The sequence below is a fragment of the Felis catus genome, chromosome E1, assembly GCF_018350175.1.
Source record: "Felis catus isolate Fca126 chromosome E1, F.catus_Fca126_mat1.0, whole genome shotgun sequence".
NCBI classification, from domain to species: domain Eukaryota; kingdom Metazoa; phylum Chordata; class Mammalia; order Carnivora; family Felidae; genus Felis; species Felis catus.
In genome coordinates, this window is record NC_058381.1 from 60,962,179 (window position 1) to 60,980,366 (window position 18,188).

General features: G+C 65.1%; 2 protein-coding genes across 9 annotated transcripts in view; one reads left to right on the forward strand and one right to left on the reverse strand.

Annotated features, from left to right (window-relative positions):
• Positions 1–7,218: 7,218 nt before the first annotated feature.
• SLC16A3 (solute carrier family 16 member 3) lies at positions 7,219–18,130 on the forward strand. 7 transcript variants are annotated; one of them, XM_023244376.2, is made up of 8 exons: positions 7,219–7,301; positions 10,315–10,371; positions 10,473–10,702; positions 13,404–13,497; positions 14,423–14,670; positions 15,134–15,337; positions 15,610–16,368; positions 17,075–18,130. In XM_023244376.2, exons 5-8 carry the CDS (start codon positions 14,448–14,450, stop codon positions 17,329–17,331), a joined length of 1,443 nt encoding a protein of 480 aa, XP_023100144.1. In that variant the 5' UTR covers positions 7,219–7,301; positions 10,315–10,371; positions 10,473–10,702; positions 13,404–13,497; positions 14,423–14,447; the 3' UTR covers positions 17,332–18,130. The 7 variants fall into 7 exon arrangements, with proteins under 7 accessions (XP_023100144.1, XP_023100146.1, XP_023100147.1 ...); XM_023244377.2 differs by lacking the exon at positions 7,219–7,301 and adding an exon at positions 7,651–7,737 and having other exon boundaries at positions 10,318–10,371; XM_023244375.2 differs by lacking the exon at positions 7,219–7,301 and adding an exon at positions 7,656–7,737.
• Positions 17,372–18,188, reverse strand: part of CSNK1D (casein kinase 1 delta) — a 33,002-nt gene continuing 32,185 nt past the window's right edge. For both annotated transcript variants that reach the window (XM_023244370.2, XM_023244371.2), the window contains one exon: positions 17,372–17,585. The gene's annotated coding sequence lies outside the window, so the exon portion shown is untranslated. The remainder of the gene's footprint in view (positions 17,586–18,188) is intronic.

The following is an 18,188-nucleotide window of genomic DNA, read 5'->3' on the forward strand; positions in this document are numbered from 1 at the left end:
AGGGGCGGTTGAGGGGGCCTGGACAGCCCCGTAGCAAGTAGCACAGCCAAGATTGGACTGTTCCTGCACCCAGAACACACGCTGCAGCTCAGTAGTTGTTTGTGGGGTAATAACAACATTCGAGGGTCACTGAGGGGCCAGTGAGAGGCTCCGAGGGGCCCTGCTTCCTGGTGTGTCATGTGGAATGGCCCCCCATATTGCATGGAGCCCTCACAGCCACCATTTGGGTGGCTCCAGAACTCTCCCCACTTTACAGATGAGGAAACTGAGTCCAGAGGGGCTGTCCTGCTTCCAACGTGCCCCCAGAGCCTAAGCCCAGAGCGGATCTCAACACTGGGAGCCAGGCTGACTCCATCGTAGGGTGTCGTAAGCCAGGAAGGACCACTGCTCAAAAGGGCCAGGTTTGCGCTGTGGCTCCAGGATCCCGGAGCACCCACACTTGGTGGCCAGAGTGGTCCCTGGGTGGGCAGCCTGGCCTGGAAGCTATACTCTTTCCCAGGACAGGGCCCTACGGAGACGCAGAAAGCACCAAGGGCTGCCCAAGGAGGGCCAGGACTCCAGGTCCTTCCTCCAGTTTTGGCCCTGGAGCTCACAGTGCTTGGAGCTGAGCTCACCGGGGGACATCCCTTGCAGGACTCCCATGGGCTCCCAAACGCACAGGAATCGGGGGTGGGGTCGGTGCGGGCACAAACCTGCATGGTCTTGAGCAAGTCCCTTCCCTCTAGGCTTGGGAAATACCCACACTTCACCCCTACCCCGTGTGGGACCCGCGGCAACTTCTCCATTTGCTCACGGGCCTGGGGGTGGGAAAGGCTGGGCCACTCCCCAGTGGGGTCCTGGGGAAAAAGGGACCCAGCGGGGAGGTTTGGTCGGAGATGTCCTTCAACCCCCAGCATGTGCCCCGCCCCCAAGAACAAGGGGTGCCCTGTGAACCCGGTGGGCGGCAGGCTCACAGCCCCACCACCAGGAAGGGACTCCAGTGGTGAGGACGGTGCTCCTGGAGGGATGAAGGGACCAGAGGGCTCGAGGTAGCTGTTTCCCGGAGGTCAAAGCCCAGAGGCGGACACAGAGCTGTTGGAAGTTCCCCCTGAGGCCGGAGAGAAAGAGGCAAGCTGCCCCACGGGTGGGCACCAAGAGAGCCGTGCCCCCCAGGCCATCTGGACCATGGGGTTGGCATCCACCCTCCTTTGCCATCCTGCCCACGACACGGACAGCAGCCGTGAGATGACTCCCAGGGGCTGGGGGAGCCCCACAGGACTGGCAGGTTCACACTGCTAATCCCTGGAGAGGGGTTCACCTCTCTGGGGTTGGATGTGAGAGAAGCCAGGGGGCTTGTGTGGCCCACGCATGGCTGGGACAGGACCTGGCCCCACACGCCCAGTGGGAACCCACCCAAGAGCTGGCGTCCCTGCGTGTGGCATGGGACCGGGCACCAGCTGTCAGGTCCCCGGACGCATCCCACCCTCCCTCCAAGGCCAGCAGGGGGTTCCGCTGAGCTCTCAGTGCTGAGTCACCAGGGAGGGGGGACTGCGGTCAGAGCAGGAAGGTTGGGCAAGGCCTTGCCTTCCCCACGGGCTAGAGGGACGCTCACGCTTGGCACACAGCCTGGGCCTGCTGGCTCAGCCCCTGGCCAAGGCCTGGCTGCCATCCCCCTGCCCTCCACTCCGGCCTGCAGAAGGCTGAGACTCCCTTTACGTCAGAAATGACTGGCATCTCCATGTGCCTGGCAGGACCCCCGGTCTCCACCTCTGTCCCCCGGGCCTGCAATGCTCCACACTGAGATTAGGGGGGCTCCAGGGGGCTGTAACACCAGGTACCACCATGGAGGGGGCGGCCCGAGTCAGAGTTTGATCGCTGCAGAGCAAAAGGAAGGAACAAGGTGGGGCCACGCCTCAGCAGGGACCCAGAACCCAGTGTAAGGTCAGGTGCAGAGTATATGATATGGGCGGGGCTATGTTAGCTGGGCCCCCAGGCAGCCCACCTGAGCAGATAGATGATACCTGAATGGTGGCCAAGGAAGAGAGGACCGAGGCCCAGCCGGGGCGCTGGACCACAGGAGCGGTCTGGGAGGCTCCCTCTGGCCACTGCATGGGCAGAGAGGCGGCTGGACCAGGGATAGGGCTGGTGGCTCCACTGGCACATGGGGGTACCACCTCCCAAGTGTCCCTTCCTCACCTGCATTCACGGAGCACCTGCTCTGTTCCAGGCTCCCATCCAGGCACTGGGGTGGGCAGAGGCTCTCCCACCTTTGGGGGGGGGGGGCATGGCCCAGGGCAACAAGAGCCCAGGATTTTCCTGGGCCTGGACACGGGAGCAAAGGAAAGAGAGGAACCCTGAAGGAAGCCTGGTGTGCGGAGGGCTAGCGGAGGGGTCGTGGGGTGGGTCACCGAGGGAGTTCTGCTGGGGCCAAGAAGTGTGGGGTCCTGGGGAGCCTGAGCTACAGGGCACCTCGGGGCCACGAGCACAAGGATGGTCTTGAGGCCACTCCCCAGATGGCATGGGCAGAGGAGAAGAGGGGTTGGAGCTGGGGGCCTGACAGAGAGCGCAGGGCAGGCGCCCCCAGGGCCAGGGCCCCTAACAAAGCGGGGGTGTGCACGTAGGGCTCAGCCGACTTCCTGAGCTGTCTCTGACCGGGTTTGAGTGCCACGCCTCACCTGCAAGGCAGGTACAGTAATGGGCCTGGCATGGCCACCCTCAGGCTACACACAGGCCATGGGAGCAGGCCACCCTCAGCCGAGGCCCTGTAGCCACCAGTTCTGACGGGACCCCCTGTCTCTCTCTGGTTGCTGAGGATGCGAAGGGCCAGCCAGGTCCGGCCAGTGGGGGCCCCGGTGGTGCCTCTAGCCACCAGTCCCTCCACAGGTGGCGTCCAGCATCCCCGCCTGGACCACCCACTGCTCCTCAGTAGCATCTCACTCCGGCCAGGGCTGGGGGCAAATGGTGGCCACAAGGGAGACAGGGGCACAGGGCGGGGACGTTCCATAGTCATTGTCCCTGAGTCTGGGGGACACGGGGGAAGGACAGGACCTCAGCAGCAGAGAGGCTGGTCGGTGCCTGGGCTGGGGGCCTCCCGGAACAAGGGCAGGAGGCATGGGCACGAGGGACCACAGGGACCAAGGCGGGTGGGACCTGCGGGACCCTGCAGGGAGGAGGGAGCAGACTCAAAGAGGGAGGTAAGAGGCTCCCGCCAGGGGGAAGAGGGGAAGAGTTCCAATCCTGACTCGATTCGTGTCCCCCTCAACCCCTGCCCGAGCCCCTACCCCCAGGGCTCCACCGCTCAGGAAGGACAGAGCAACAGAGTCCCCAGGGCCGTCCATGGGGTGGAGGGCAGGTGCAGTGGAGCAAGGGGGCTGCACAAGGGCCTGAGGGCAGCAGGTGGGGGAGGGGGGAGCCTAACTCCGCTCCATCTCAGCAAGGGGGTGGGGTGCAGGAGAAGGGGATGGGACGTTCCAGCTCCTCCAGGGGCCGTCAGAGGGGCTTCGGGCACCCACTTCCCAGACAGGAGATAGGTCTGGAGAGGTCCCGTGGTTGAATCCAGCCAGGCTCCACCTGGCTTGCTCTCTGCTGCTTCCTTCCCCAAATGGACCCGATCCTCAGGCACATCTGCGGAGCCACCCCACGGACCTCGGGAGTGAATGTTCTGGCAGCTGTGCCCACCCCCAGACGCCCCCGCCCCCAGACGCCCCCGCCCGCAGACACCCCCATCCACAGACACCCCATCCTGACACCCCACCCGCAGACGCCCCCCATAGAAGCCCTACCCACAGACACTCTCATCCACAGACACCCTCGGCCAGACACCCCCACCCCAGACACCCCTGGTCCACAGACACCCTCAATCCCTAGATGCCCCCCCCCGTAGATACTCCCACACCCAGACACCCCCCACAGACATCACCACCCAAAGATATCCCGGGCCCACAGACACCCCCAAACCATAAACACCTCCAACCTCCCCCAGACACCCCCAACCCCCACATACCCCCAAACTTCCCCCAGACACCTCCAATCCAGATACCCCAACCCCCCATACCCCCTACCTCCCCTCACATGCCCTCAACCCCCCAGACACCCCTAAGCTCCCTCCATATGCTCCCAACCCCTGAGAAACCCCCAACATCCCGCAGACACCCCCAACCCAGATACCCCACCCCCCCATAGACACCCCATCCCACACACCCACCCTCGGCCCCCATGCCCAGCAGCCCGCCGGGCAGGGACCATGGGTGAGTCCTGCCAGGCTGGGCTGGGTCTGGGCTCTGCAGCCTGTTTTGGCCTCTGTTCCCAGCCAAGCGGTTAATGTGTTTACTTTTCCGGGAGCCTGAACAGACCCAGGTAAGGCCCTGGGGAGCAGGGGGGGGTGGGAGGGAAGTGGTTGGAAACCCCTGGCCTTGGGCTGGCTGGGTGCCGCCGGTCCGGCTGACCTCACCCACCCTGGAGTAGGGGAGTAAGGGAAGGTGTGGTTGCAGGTGTAGGGTGGGGGTGAACACACGCTGTCACGGCTGTGCCACCATGTCCCTGTGGAGGGCAAGAGGCCGGTTCTGCCTGGACGTCGGTCACGTGACCTGGCTTTCTTTAGCCGACCTGGCCTGTTCTGGCCCCGGTCCCGCCCATGGGGTGGGCGGCTCGGCCTGGACTCCAGCGGTCGGTTCCTAGGGCTCGCGAACGGGGGACCCGTGTGGCTCCATCAACAACGTGGCACCCGAGGTCTGGCCCCACGTAGGAGCAGGCGGCCCTTCCTCCACTCCTGTGTGGCCACTGTTCTCAGACGGCTCTCCCAGGCTTCCAGTGTCAGTTTTGGAGATAGTGGCAGGACCGGTCTCCCATCCTCTGTCTGGACACCCAAGAAAGGTGGCGCGTATCCCCAGTAGCCGCAGAGGGCTGGGCGGGTGGTGGGGACAGCCCTGGAGGCCCCTCGGAGCCGAAGCCGTGACTCGAAACTCTGGGAATTGGAGTCCAGGAGCCGGCGGAGGGGCACGTGGGGGCATTTGTCAGACCGTGTGGTGGGGGGGGGGAGGCGGGGCCAGGAACAGATGAGGTCACCAGGGAATACCCAGTGCTGGGCAGTCCCCCCTCACAGGGATGGGTACACTCCCCCTGGCCCTCCACTCCCTTCCTTTCAGAAGAGGGTAGCCCCAGTCGTCGGGCTGGCCCAGGGCCGCCGAAGGGGAACGGGCACTGGAGCCAGGTCTGGGGTGGGTGCCCTGGGCCGTCTCTGCCCCTCCCCTGCTCCTCAGAATTACAGCTGTTCCTTCCCTGCTGTGCACAGGGCACCATTCAGGTGGAATGAAGCCTCGAGGGAGGGGGGACTCGGGGGAGGGGGGCTCAGAGGCCAAACCTGAAGGGGCCCGTGGGGCTGTGTGCAGAATGGAGCCTGGCCACTCGAGACCCTCCCAGTGCTGGGCACCCCAACGGAGCCTTCCTGAAGGCTAAGCGTTTAGAAGCAGGGAGGCTCCCAGTTACGGGAAGAGCCTCAGAGTCCCCAGAGGTGGGGCCAAGCGGTTCGTGTCTGGAAGGTTCCTGGCCCTCCCTTGCGGGACTGCTCCAGATGAAGCCCTGGGGAGAGACTTCTTTCCCTCTCCTCTGATTGTCAGCCACCTGGTACCCGCCCCCCCCCCCAAGAACCCCATCTCCCATCACCCTACCACTCTTCCTTTCCTCTTCCAGCTACTCCCAGCCCTGGGATGCTCTGCAGGGGGTGGGGGAGGGGCTGGAAGGCTGGTGCCCGATGAGCCGGCCCTCTGTGCCCACCGGTGCCCACCTCAGCTCTGGGCACCATGCCTGAGGGGCTCTGAGTCTGGGGAATGTCCTCTCCTGAAGGCTCCTGTGGGACCACGGTGTCCCTGGCTGACCGCCCCCAACTCTTCTACCCAGCTGGGACCTAGCTGGACCTCACTGGACCTTCGAGGCCCCTTCCCTTCTTTGGTGGTGGGGGGGGGGAAAGGGCCGAATCCCAGGCACTCCCTCTGATCACTGGGGGAACTGTGGGGTCCTCCCAGGCCTTGGAGCTCAGAGGAAAGGCAGCTCTGCACTTAGGGAGGCTGGCAGAGGGCAGAGAGACCCCAGCCACCTGGGCCTGTCTTTCCCTGTTAGCCGCGCTGCGCTCTTCAGTCTTGGGGTGGGGGCGGGAGGCGGGGGGTCGGGGGCTGAGGACTGCAAGGTTCCCACCCAGGAGGAATCTTCAGTCCCCAGGGTGGGGGATGCCAGCCCCCAAGTCCTGTGAAGATGGGGAGGCATCTGGGTGGCGGTAAGAGGGACCCTGAGCTGGGCAGGGTGTGTGTCTAAATAACCCGAGGCCAGGAAGCCGGTGCCCCACTGCCGGGAGCAGGAAGTGCCACCACAGGTGAGGGGGCTCCTTCCTGCAGCCCCACCCCCACACCAGCGCTTCCACCTCCAGCCTGTGGGGGGAGCACCGGCAGGAGCAGGTGACTGGAGGCTGCCACCTGAGGCTGGGCTGGACTGTGAGATGGGGGTCGCCTTCCCCCCACAAGTGCCCCTACGGACGGACACCCAGGATCTAGGCGTCATCTGGGAGGCCCAGGCCCTGTGCCTGGGCTGGAGGCTTGGGCTCTGCTCACCTTTTCCCTACGTGTGCATGTTTACACGAGAGTTCTTTAGTATTTTGGGGTGAGGGTGGTTGGGCCCTAAACAGGGGTTGGGGGCCAGGCCCAGCCCAGCCTCTCTGAGTGCCAGGGTTCTTTCCACAGGGAGTGGGTGGGGTGTGGTCTGCAGCATGCAGAAGAGAAAGCAGGAGGCCTTGGTGGCCGAGGCATCTCCGACGGGGCAGTCGGATGGACTCAGCCATCTGCCCACGTACCTCAACCACCATAGCAAGGCCCCGGGAGGGGGTAACCCTCTACTCCGCCCCCCCATCCCCCGCCCAGCCCACAGTCGCCAGTGCCTCCGCCACCTCCCCTGGTCCCAGGAGACCTGGAGTGTCATTTCAAAGTCGGCTGGGTGGAAAGTATTCCTGCGGTCCCTGCTGGGTGGCCGCCACCAACGGCCACACTCCTTGGCCCCTCCTCAAACTTTAGCTCTCTCCAAGTGACAGCTAAGAATAATGGGACCTTGAAGCACCTTTCTTGGGACCAGCCGGCGCGAGCGCCGGCGGGCGCGGGGATGGGGAGCGCCGGGGACGGCGTCCCACCCCACCGATCCTGGACGCCCCAGGGGAGGGGCGCGGCTTTATCCGGCTTCGCAGGGCGCGGAGCCACCCGGGGAAGCGGAAGTTCAGGGAGGTCGACTGCCTGGTCGGCGATGACCCAGGCAGCGCGGGGGGCGCGGCCCGCGAGGAAGCGGAGGTTTGGATGGGGCGGAGATTCCGGGGGGTGGGCGGGGGGGGGGAGACTGGGGAGGGAGGCCTGTGCGCCCCGGAGCTGAGCGGGGAGGGGGGGGGAATGGCACAGGGTCAGGGGTGCCGCCTCCGGGGTGGGAGGGCGAGACCTGGGGGCCCGCCCGCGGGCGCGGGGGGAGCGGGACCGGCCCGGCGAGAAGGCGCATCTCCCTCCCGGCCGGGGTCCGCCCGGGGCGGGGGTGGGGTCGTCCCTCAGCCCGGCGACAGCTCGGGCGCCGTCGGGAGCTGAGGGCGCCCCTCCCGCGCGGCGCGGGGTCCGGGCGGGGCGGGCAGGGGCGGCGCCAGGCGGCGGTGACGCGCGGGGGACGTGCGGCGCGAGCGGCCGGAGCTCCGAGTCCCCCCGGCAAGGCGGCCAGAGGCGCGCGGCGGCCGAGCGGCGGCAGGTAGGCGCGGCGCGGATGCTCGGCGGGGCGGGACGGGGCCGGGACCCTCGGCCGAGTCGGCGCTCCCGCCCCTCGCCCCTTCCCCTCCGGGCCTCGGGCGGCCGCCACCGAAGGGCTCCGGGGAACCAGCCGCGCCCCCACCGCGCCCTCGGACCGCCCCCCCCCCTGTGCGCCCCCTGCGTTGGGCGGCCCTGGGGCGGGGGGCAGTGCTGGGCTCTGTCCCGGAGGCGGGTGCGCGGGGCGGCCGAGCGGGGTCGCGGGTGCGAAGAGCTCGGTCCACGGCGGCGGGCGGTATTTGGTGGGGCTGCCGCCGGCCCGGGCCCCCTCCCGAGGGCGCGGGGAGCACGTGCACTCTGGCCGCCGCGCTGGGCGGTGGTGGTGGTGGTGGTGCCGGTGGTGCCGTGGCCCCGCGGGCCTCTGTCTCACCTCCTCCCGCCTCTCCCTGCGCCCCAACACTCGCCTAGCCGTCTGGCACCCGCCCTCGGTCGAAGACTCCCAGGCCAGGCCCGGGGCAGAAAGGTGGGGAGCCCGTTCTGAGAATCAGGCTGGACTCCCCTGTTCGCCTCCACCGCCTCCCAGACCTCTACCCCCTGGGAAAACCAGCGGGGCCTCAGTCTATTTATCTGAAAGGTGGGTTGACAACATGCCTGCCTGGATGCTGGACCAGGCCAGTGGACGGCAGGCTGTGAGTGGAAGAGAAGCAGTCAGGTCACGGTCACTGGGGGTGCCTGGCCTCTAGATGAGGGACAAAGGGGCAGCCCGGAGGCCAGAGTGCTTTTCCATCCCAGAGGCCCTGAGCTGCACGTCCAGAAGTGCACACTGGGTGTGAGAGGGAGACAGACACAGGAGCGTGCCCTCGAGGTTGAACCGGGCCTCTGTGGGTGGGCCATGACCGAGGAGTTGTTCCCACGGCAGGAGGCCCGCCCCCAGAAGGGGCGCAGGTGGGGTGGAACCTTCCTGCCCAGAGGCCTGTGGTGTGGACAGGACCTGGGGTGAGCAATGGGAGGCCTGGCCCCAGGGCAAGCTCTGTAATGACTCGGTGTGACCTTGGGCAGGGCCTGGTACCCAGGAGGCAACCTGGCTCTGACTCCAGCTGCAGCCTCGGTCTGGAGGGGCAGCAACAAAAGGGGGTCTGTGCTCTTCAGGACAGTGGCCAGGGAGTGTGTGTAAAGGGGGGGGAGGGCTGTGCTGTCCTCTGTGCCAGGCCCCTTTGCTCTAGGGTGGGTCCAGCAGTGACCTAGCCGGTGCCACTCTGAGGTTAGGAGTCCAGCAGGGTGCCCCAAGGGCCCAGGGCTGGAAGACTGTTTCACAGAGCAATCAATCCATCCGAGGCACCTCTGGGTCAGGCCTCAGGTGCGCTGGGCCAGGACAAGCGTGGGACAGGAGTGGAGAGGCCTGAGGATCCTCACCGTGCCACCCCGGCAAGGACAGACCTCCCGGCCTCAGTCCCCATCTGTGAAATGGGCGGGGTGGGGTGGCCTTCAGGGAGAGTTCTCAGTCCACTTTCACAGCCGGTCACAGCGTCCACATGGCTGGGGCCCCTGCCGAGGCAAACCGAAGCCGGTCCCGCCCCGGGGGGAGCCGCGGGAGGGGCCACAGGATCTCCTTCCGCGCCGGCGCTCACTAGCGCCCTGTGCCGTTCTGGGGCTCCCTGACCCCAGCGGCCCGGGCGCTGGCCTATACGGTAGCAGACTAGCAGACGGGGAGAGCGCCTACTCCAGGCAATACGGCGGCGGCTCCTCCCTTGGCGTGGTCACGTCCCCCACGTCCCTCGGCCCAGCGAGAGCGGGGTGGCAAGGCGGAGCTTGCTCCCTTCCCACACCCCTCCCTGTCTCTACCCTGCTGGTGACCGCCCAGCCCCACCAAGGTCGGCCCGACCCCCACCTGCCACCAGGCCCAATAGGGTGGCGATGGGAGGGGCCCCTCCTGGTTACTGAGGTTGGCCGTGCAGAGCCCTTCTTGGCCTTAGCCTTAAAACACTAGCTTTGGGGGGCGGGGTGGGGGTGGGGGCTACAGGGAGTCGAGCAGTGGGACAAGATGGCCATGTGATGGGCAGGCTGGGCAGGGTTCAGGACTAGAGGGGGTTGCTTTGAGCCTGCTCCAGCCACCACTCTGAGCCCTCCAGACCAGGGGCCTCTGACAGGGTGAGCCCAAAACCATACACAGGACCACAGCCCACAGCCCCCTCCTTGTCACATGAGGCATGATGTTGGAGAGGGGCTGGCCCCAGGGCAGGATGTTTTCACACCACTGGCCTCTGCAAGATGTGAGAGCTTTGGGAGCGCCCTGGGGGACTTCGTGATCAGTGGATGTGGTGTGGAGGGCTCAGGCTGGCTTAGCACGCTTGGGTCATGCCTGGGGCAGACCTTCACCCAGTGCTCAGGGCCCATCTCCCCAGAAAAAGCCCCAGACACCTCCCTCCAGTCAACAGCTCTGCCCACAGGTGGGGGCAGGGCAGAGGTGGGCATCTGGGGTCCTGTGTCAGCCCTGGGAAGCGGACAAGCACCCAGACCAGTGTTGCTTTCTGAGCGCTGGGTGGATGGAGGCATCCGGATATGATGTTACCTATTTGCACAGCAGGGACAACGGGGAAAGGAAGCTAGGGAGCCTGGGAGGCTCTCCCTCCTCCTGAAGGTATGGCACTCTTCTGTCAACCACCCCCTATGCTTCAGGGACCTTGGGGCTCAACTGAAGCCAGGTGCAAGCCACAACGGGGCTGTTTCTTTGGTGCCCAGGCGCGTGTCCCAGGCGTCCTGGTGCAGGAAGAGCCCAGGACGGAATGCAATTGCTCCTCTCCTGTCCCGCCCGCCTGGAGCTGGTCTTTGAGGACCGGAAGTCTGGCTAGTTAACTAGCCAATCTCCCCAGAAGGCGAACCTACAGGCTCTAGAGTTGGAGGCCACCACAGCGAACCTCAGGGACACGGCCCGCCCTGGAAGCGCACGGGCCAGAGACCCAGGATCCAAGGTGGGTGAGAGAACCACCTACAGAAGCCTAACGGGGAGTGTGGCCGGGCGCACTGGGGACGGCAGCGGGTCTGCAGGCTGGAGTGGGGCAGCAGAAGGGGTTCTGGAAGTGGGAGAAGCCGAGACGTGGGGGTGGTCAAGGCCAGGCTGTTTGTGTGTGTCTGCCCCAGCCCTCCAGGTGGAGGTGCCCAGGTGAGTACAGGCGGAGAAGGGGGTGATGCTGGAGCACACACCTGGCAGGAGGCCAGGCTGGCTCAGGGGCCGGGGTCTGGAGTCCTGACCCATTGGGGTGCCGGCCAGCCGGTGGATCCCTGCGGGAGAAGCTGGCAGAAGGCCTGGATTTGGGAGCTCAGATGTGTGGTCTACGGGGACGGGCTGTTCAAGCGACCCCCATGCATACTCTTCTCTGGGCCTTCCTCTGCTCAGCTCCCAGCCGCCTGGGGCTGTGGGACCTTTTCGGGAATTGGGGGGGGGGGGGTAGCCCCTGGAGCCTCACCTGACCCAGGAGCGGACACGCATGCCCCACCGGGGAGATCAGCTTTCTGAGGTCCAGAGGGCGGGTTATTTCTGGGCCGGGGACGTGGTTCGCATGCTTCCCTGGGAGGGTAAATGTCATCACAAGTCCAGCTGGCTGGTGTGTGCCCACAGATGTGCTGGCACCGCCTCTCCTGGCACACTGCAGCGAGGGTCCCCGACCAGTCCCCCCAAGGGGGCCTCCATTCCAGGCCCTCCTCCCCCCATGGGTTGACAAGACCCATTTTGCTCTTAGAAATCCCAGCCCCTTCTCTACCTGGACGCCCTACTGAGCAAAACCCCTTTGCTCCAAACTGAGGCCCCACCAATTCCCTTCCCTGCTTGCCCACCACCACTGCCCACTGGCAAATTGAGATCTTGCTGAGAAACTTCACTTTGAAGCCTGGCTGATGTGGGCAATGAACAGGGGGTCATTTTAGTGTGGCTGGCACCCTAGGCTGGGGGGTCAGCTGGGAGGAAAGTGTCTGAAGTCTCCAGGGATGGGTGGGAGAGATGGCCATGCTCCCCACGTAAGCCTCCCGTGGCAGCCACTTGGCCCACACAGGTCTTAAAGCGTGCCATATCCTCCTGGCACCTAAGCCTTGGCACCCCTGCTCCCCTCACCCTCCTGGATGCTAGTTCAGGGGACGCCCCATGTCCCACAGGTGGCCAGCGTCTGTCTCCTGGGGACCAAGGGAACCTCCAGGGAGGTCCCAGCCCTGGCGGGCAGCAGCTCAGCAAAAAACAGGCCGTCTAAGGTTGGGGGCGCGTGTTCCTCTGGCGAGCGCCAGGCGCGGCTAGTACAACCAAGATCTCAGAGGGAGGCCCCGTATTCTGGAACTTTGGGCGTACAGACCTGAGCTGCTCCTAACTTTTGGCGTCAGACATCCCTCTTTGGCCTTTGCATGGCCCACTCGGTCTATTTTTAAAAATCAACGAATGCCCATAAGCCCACAACCCAAAACAAGCCAGGATTCTGGGGATGACCAGCTCCTCTGGGCCCCCATGACCGCCATCGCTGTCCTTTGTCCTGGGGCTGTTTGTGCTTTCTGCCTTAAACAGTGGCGTTAAATTGTAACACATTCCTAAAGTGCATTTTTTCCGTCTTTTAATTAAGTTCTCCTGCTGCGTGTACCTCAGGGATCTTTTAAGCTAAGGACAGTGATGAATAGCCGGGGCCTGCGGTTTTGGCTGTGGGATGTGTTCGCCCCTCCGGCCGGTCCTCAGCACATGGCTGTAAGGTCTGAGACAGGGTATCTGGTGGGGAGAACCCAGGGCTGGGGCCAGACTTTCCTGGCAGAGGCCGGTCCCAGGTTCCAGGTATGCCTTAGATACGCAAGAGGGCCAGCTGGGGTGCCGTGCAGGCCATGGGCCTGGAGGCTTCCCTGGTCTGGGTGCCCCTGTGCCCCTCTTAGCCTCAGGAACTCCCTGCAGCTCGCTCTTAGGCCCAGGAGGCTTCTGAGCACTCGGGGCAGGGTGGGTGGGCCTAAAGGGCACGGGGTCCAGGAGCCCAGAGAGAAGAAAGGTTCTCTTGGGTCTCCCAGAAGCGGTGCTGGTGGCAGTGAAGCCTGGCCCAGCTGGCAGCCAAGGCAAGCACTGGAGTGGACCTCTGGCCCAGCCCCGGGTGGGGGCCCGGGGCCGCGCTCTGCTCCAGTGGGCTGTGTCAGCCCTGTCATCAGCATGGTGGCCAGCTGGTTCCTGGGGGGTCTGGTCATCCAACAGTGGTGCTCTTGAACAGCAGCTACTGCTGGGAATCACCCGGAAAGTCCTTGAAAAACACCCCCCAACACAGGCCACACCCTTGGGTCAGAGCCTCAGTACCCCCCAGACCACTGAATCAGGATCCCAGGGAGCACCTGTGGCCCGGATGCTGGGGGCAGGGAGAAGGGTTATTCTTCCCACGGCTTCTCCCCCACAACGCTGACCCTGTGCTCACACAGGCCAGGCACAGAGGCCCTTGTCCTCACTCCAAAGTCCTGTCCCAGGTTCCATGTATGCCTCGCACACAGAAATGGGCCCCCCAGGGGGCTCTGCAAGGTCAAGGATGAGGTTGGAAAGGGGACGGCGTGGAGCCAGGTGGCTGACACAGGGGCTGTGAGATCTGGTTGGGACGCTCCTGGGCATCAGTGTAGGTGGGGCATTTACACCACGCAACTGGCAAACTCCCCTTTGGGGCTTCTGTCCTCCAGAGCTAGTCTTTGGCCGCTGGCAGGAGAGGAGAGGGCTGCGGTCCGGGCAGCACCTGCACTGAGGAGACACTCTCCTGGGACCAGCCTCTGTCTGGTGAGCTGGGGGGGGCGAAGGCACCAGCCTCATCCCTGGCATCAGGTGGAGGCGGGGGGCTCCAGTTGGACGTCTGGCCCCGGCACTCCCGGTTCCTGTGCCTCAACGGGGCTAAGCTCTGGGCTTGAGAGAGGTCTGAGGGTTTGCCCCAGTAGGCTGCATGGAAGCCGCACCCCTGCCCACCCATCCCTCCCTTCAGCCCTGCTGGCTGCCCTGGGGTCTCCTCTTCCTTGATCAGCAGAGGCCCCCAGCCTCTCCTGGAACAGCCTTGGATAACTGCTGGGTCTGGGGAGTCGGCACCAAGCACAGTGAGCGAGGGGAGCGGGGCATCCGCGGGCCTGAGGACACGGATTCGGGGGGTGACCTCTTGCCTCCTCAGTGGTACTGCCCGATGGCCTCTGCTGGCGACCCCCAGTCCCGCCTGCACAGCAAAGCCTGTGAGCCTCAGCCCCTCTTGGTCAGGCTCTCACTTGGGAGCCCCATTCCCCGGGTCGGGGGTGGGGGTGCACGGCTGGCCACACCTAGATTATTAGGTCTCAAGGGACACCACCCCAGGTCCCCTCTCACAGGACCCACCTGCAGCGGGGGGTGGGAAGTGCGGGCTGCTCCCCCAACAGGGTCAGGCGAGAGGACACACTGGGCTGACTTCCCCGCTGGGGTCTGTCCTCCTCAGGAGGAAACCTGAGACCTTGCTGAGCCCAAAAAAGCCACTGCCCTTTAGAGCCAGCTGGGTGGGAGCGGGCCAGGCCTGAGCGGCAGGGGGGGGGGGGGGAGGGAGCACGGCAGCAGCTGCCGCTCAGCCCAGACCCTCCAGCCTGGGGCCAAGTGCAGGTGAGGCCCCAGGTGAGGGCCGGAGGCGGGGCTCTCAGGTAGCACAGGGGCTGACCCAGCCAGACAACCCAGGCAGCCTGCCTTCCTTCCTCAGGGACGCACAACCTGTCCTCCTGGCCATGGGCGGCGCCGTGGTTGACGAGGGTCCCACCGGCATCAAGGCCCCTGATGGGGGCTGGGGCTGGGCCGTCCTCTTCGGCTGCTTCGTCATCACGGGCTTCTCCTACGCCTTCCCCAAGGCGGTCAGCGTCTTCTTCAAGGAGCTCATGCGTGAGTTTGGGATCGGCTACAGTGACACGGCCTGGATCTCCTCCATCCTGCTGGCCATGCTGTACGGGACAGGTGAGGGGCTGTCACGCCCGGCGGTCACCTCTGGAGTTCACCGTGTTCAGTTCTGGTTAAGAGCCGCACACAAGCAAGAAGGCCTGGGGGTGGGAGATGGGCAGGGCCCAGGGGGGCCCCTTTCTGCCCCAAATCCGTGGCTCTCCACGGGGCCAAACCCAGCACAGGCCAAGTCTTTGTAAGACCTGTCCGACGACAGGCTGCACCTGCACTGTACGTGGCTGTACGTGGTCCCAGAGGACGAGGCTCTGGAACGGTCCTTTATGGACAGTTGGGTCTCGACGCCTAAACAGAGCAAACAGAAAAGAGACCGACCCGAGGGCATTCTGCTGCAAACCGTGCTTGGCTTGGGAAGGTGTCTGGGCACGACTCACATCCTGGGCACCTGGCCTGTCTGCTGAGCTGGGGCAGGGGGCACCAGGGAGGGAGAGTCCGGGCCCAGCTCTCTGCCCCCTGCCCCCAGGCCCACTCTGCAGCGTGTGTGTGAACCGCTTTGGCTGCCGGCCCGTCATGCTCGCGGGTGGCCTCCTGGCATCCCTGGGCATGGTGGCTGCGTCCTTCTGCGGAAGCATCATCCAGCTCTACCTCACTACCGGGGTCATCACCGGTGAGTGGGGCCCAGCGGGGAGCGGGGCAGGCCACGGCACGCTCACTCCTCAGTGGCCAGGTAACGGGCCGGGCGGCGCATCCAGAGCGAGGGGCCTCTTGGGAGGGGGCGGCAGCGGGTTGCCTCCCACCCCTGGCGCCAGTCTGTCCCTCGTTCCCCGTCTGTCTCTCCCAGCACGTTAGTTGGGGACAGGGGCTTTGAATGCACACCGGGTCCCCTCGCGTGGACACCCACAGACCCCATGTACAACTGCTCAGGCCGGAGCCTGCGTCTGGGCACACGGGGGACAGGGACAAGGGGCCAGGAGGACTGAGCTGACACCTTTCCCACAGGCTTGGGCTTGGCACTCAACTTCCAGCCCTCCCTCATCATGCTCAACCGCTATTTCAACAAGAGGCGCCCCATGGCCAATGGGCTGGCGGCCGCGGGCAGCCCCGTGTTCCTGTGCGCCCTGTCCCCGCTGGGGCAGCTGCTGCAGGACCACTATGGCTGGCGGGGCGGCTTCCTCATCCTGGGGGGCCTCCTGCTCAACTGCTGCGTGTGTGCCGCGCTCATGAGGCCCCTGGAGGCATCCCGGCCGGGTTCGGGACCCGGGCCCCAGCGGCCAGCCAGGCGGCTGCTGGACCTGAGCGTCTTCCGGGACCGTGGCTTTGTCATCTACGCCGCGGCCGCCTCCATCATGGTGCTGGGGCTCTTTGTGCCCCCCGTGTTCGTGGTGAGCTACGCCAAGGACCTGGGTGTGCCCGACACCCAGGCTGCCTTCCTGCTCACCGTCCTGGGCTTCATCGATATCTTCGCCCGGCCCGCCGCGGGCTTCATCACGGGGCTTAAGAAGGTGCGACCGTACTCCGTCTACCTCTTCAGCTTCTCTATGTTCTTCAACGGCTTCACGGACCTCACGGGGTCCACGGCCAGCGACTACGGTGGCCTGGTGGTCTTCTGCATCTTCTTCGGCATCTCCTACGGCATGGTGGGGGCCCTGCAGTTCGAGGTGCTCATGGCGATTGTGGGCACCCAGAAGTTCTCCAGTGCCATTGGCCTCGTGCTGCTGCTGGAGGCCATTGCCGTGCTCATTGGGCCCCCGTCGGGCGGTGAGTGGTGGGTCACAGCCTTCCTGGGGAGGGAGACCCACCATGGGAGGGCTCTTGGCTGCAGGGACACCTACCAATGTGGCCAGGCCACCCGTATTCCAGCAGGAGTGAACGCCAGCCATGCCCCCCTCCTGAGGACCTGCTTGGTCCACCACGGAGGGGGTCACGGGCCTAGACCAAAGGTGGGCACGTGCCCGGATCCTGAGGGTGGTGCTGTCCCTGCATGCAGGCCAGCTCAGAGCCCAGGTGGGGGGTCGGCTTTGGTCACTTTGGGCTTTCACCCTTTGCAAAGGCTGAGAAAATACCGGGGCGTAAACTTAAACGGTGTGGGGCTAGGGTCTCTCCAGCTGACTCCGTAGGCCCGCACCCACAGGGGACCCCGTGAATTCCAGGGCTGTGCCTCGGGGGTCCTGGGGTCCTTCTGGGGCCTAGGCAGTTCCCGTGAAGGCCACAGTCAAGAGGCCTCCACGGTGACAGGTGACAGGCAGTGTGACCAGATACCTCCGGGCACCTCAGACGAGGCTCCCACCCTGAACCTGCACGGCTCCAAACCCTCCTCCAAGCCTCTTGGTCTGTGCTGCCTGTGGGGAGGGAGAAGCCGGGACAGGGTGCCCCTGGGCTGTCCCCAACAGCACAACGGTGCACAGGTAGCTGGTGACCGTGGGGGTGACCTTCAGCCCAGGCTGACGCTGTCACCCCTCTGTAGGCAAGCTCCTGGACGCGACGCACGTCTACCAGTACGTGTTTCTCCTGGCAGGGGCCGAGGTGGTGGCCTCCTCCCTCGTGCTGGTGCTGGGCAACTTCTTCTGCATTAAGAAGAGGCCCGAGGCGGCTGTGGAGGAGGGGGAGCGCCACAAGCCCCCCGCGGACGTGCGGGTGGACTCTCGGGAGGTGGAACACTTCCTGAAAGCAGAGCCTGAGAAAAACGGGGAGGTGGTTCACACCCCAGAAACGAGCGTCTGAGCCGAGGAGGCCAGCAGGGGTGAGGGAACCGGACAGAGACTTCAAGGCTCGCGTTTATTTCACAAACAGGACCGGCTTGGGTGGGGCCGTCCGTGTGTCTCGGGGGGCTGGTGAAGTGGGGACCGTGTCATTCCAAAGCAGGTCTGTGGTAGAGCCAAGCCTCGAGGTTACAAGCCGTCTGCACCGGGACACAGCCTGCTGACCCCAGAGCAGCCTGGTGCCCACTGCTGTGCTCAGGGACCTAGAAACCCATGCTTCAGAGACAACACGACCGGGGTCAGGGGCGGAGCGGCACCGTCTTGGGAGAGACCCCCCCCCCCACCCCGTGTGGCTGGCTGCACCCCGTCCCGCCCCACCTCCACCACGGCGCTCTAGCCCGCCCCTCGCCGAGTGTTGGGGGACAAACCTCCCTTCCTCCGCTTCTGAAGGTCTGAAATAAACCCGCGTATGGGAGGAGCCACCTTGGAAGGAATGTCTTCAAAGAGCCGGGGTCTCATTCTACAAGGGGCAGGGGTCTGACCGTTGGCTCCGAACTCACTTTTTCAACAGACAACCTGGTCGTTCTTACAAAGTGGCTCTGGCCCTTGTCAGCTGGGTCGGCTTTCTAAGCGCTGCTGGCTCTGGACCCTGTGTCGCTGGAGCCCAGATGGCTCAGAGCATCCACCCAGGGGCCCCGTGGCCGGAAGGGGTCTGGCCGCACCCAGGAGCCCCTTTGAGGCGTGGACACTTCAGCTGAGACATACGTGTGATTCGTGTTCACTATGTGTGTGTTTAAAGAAAATGATCTTCCTGCCTTCCATTTATTCACCCCTCGGTTGGCTGATCGTGGCCCTATGTGGCCAGCACCCAGGGTGGGC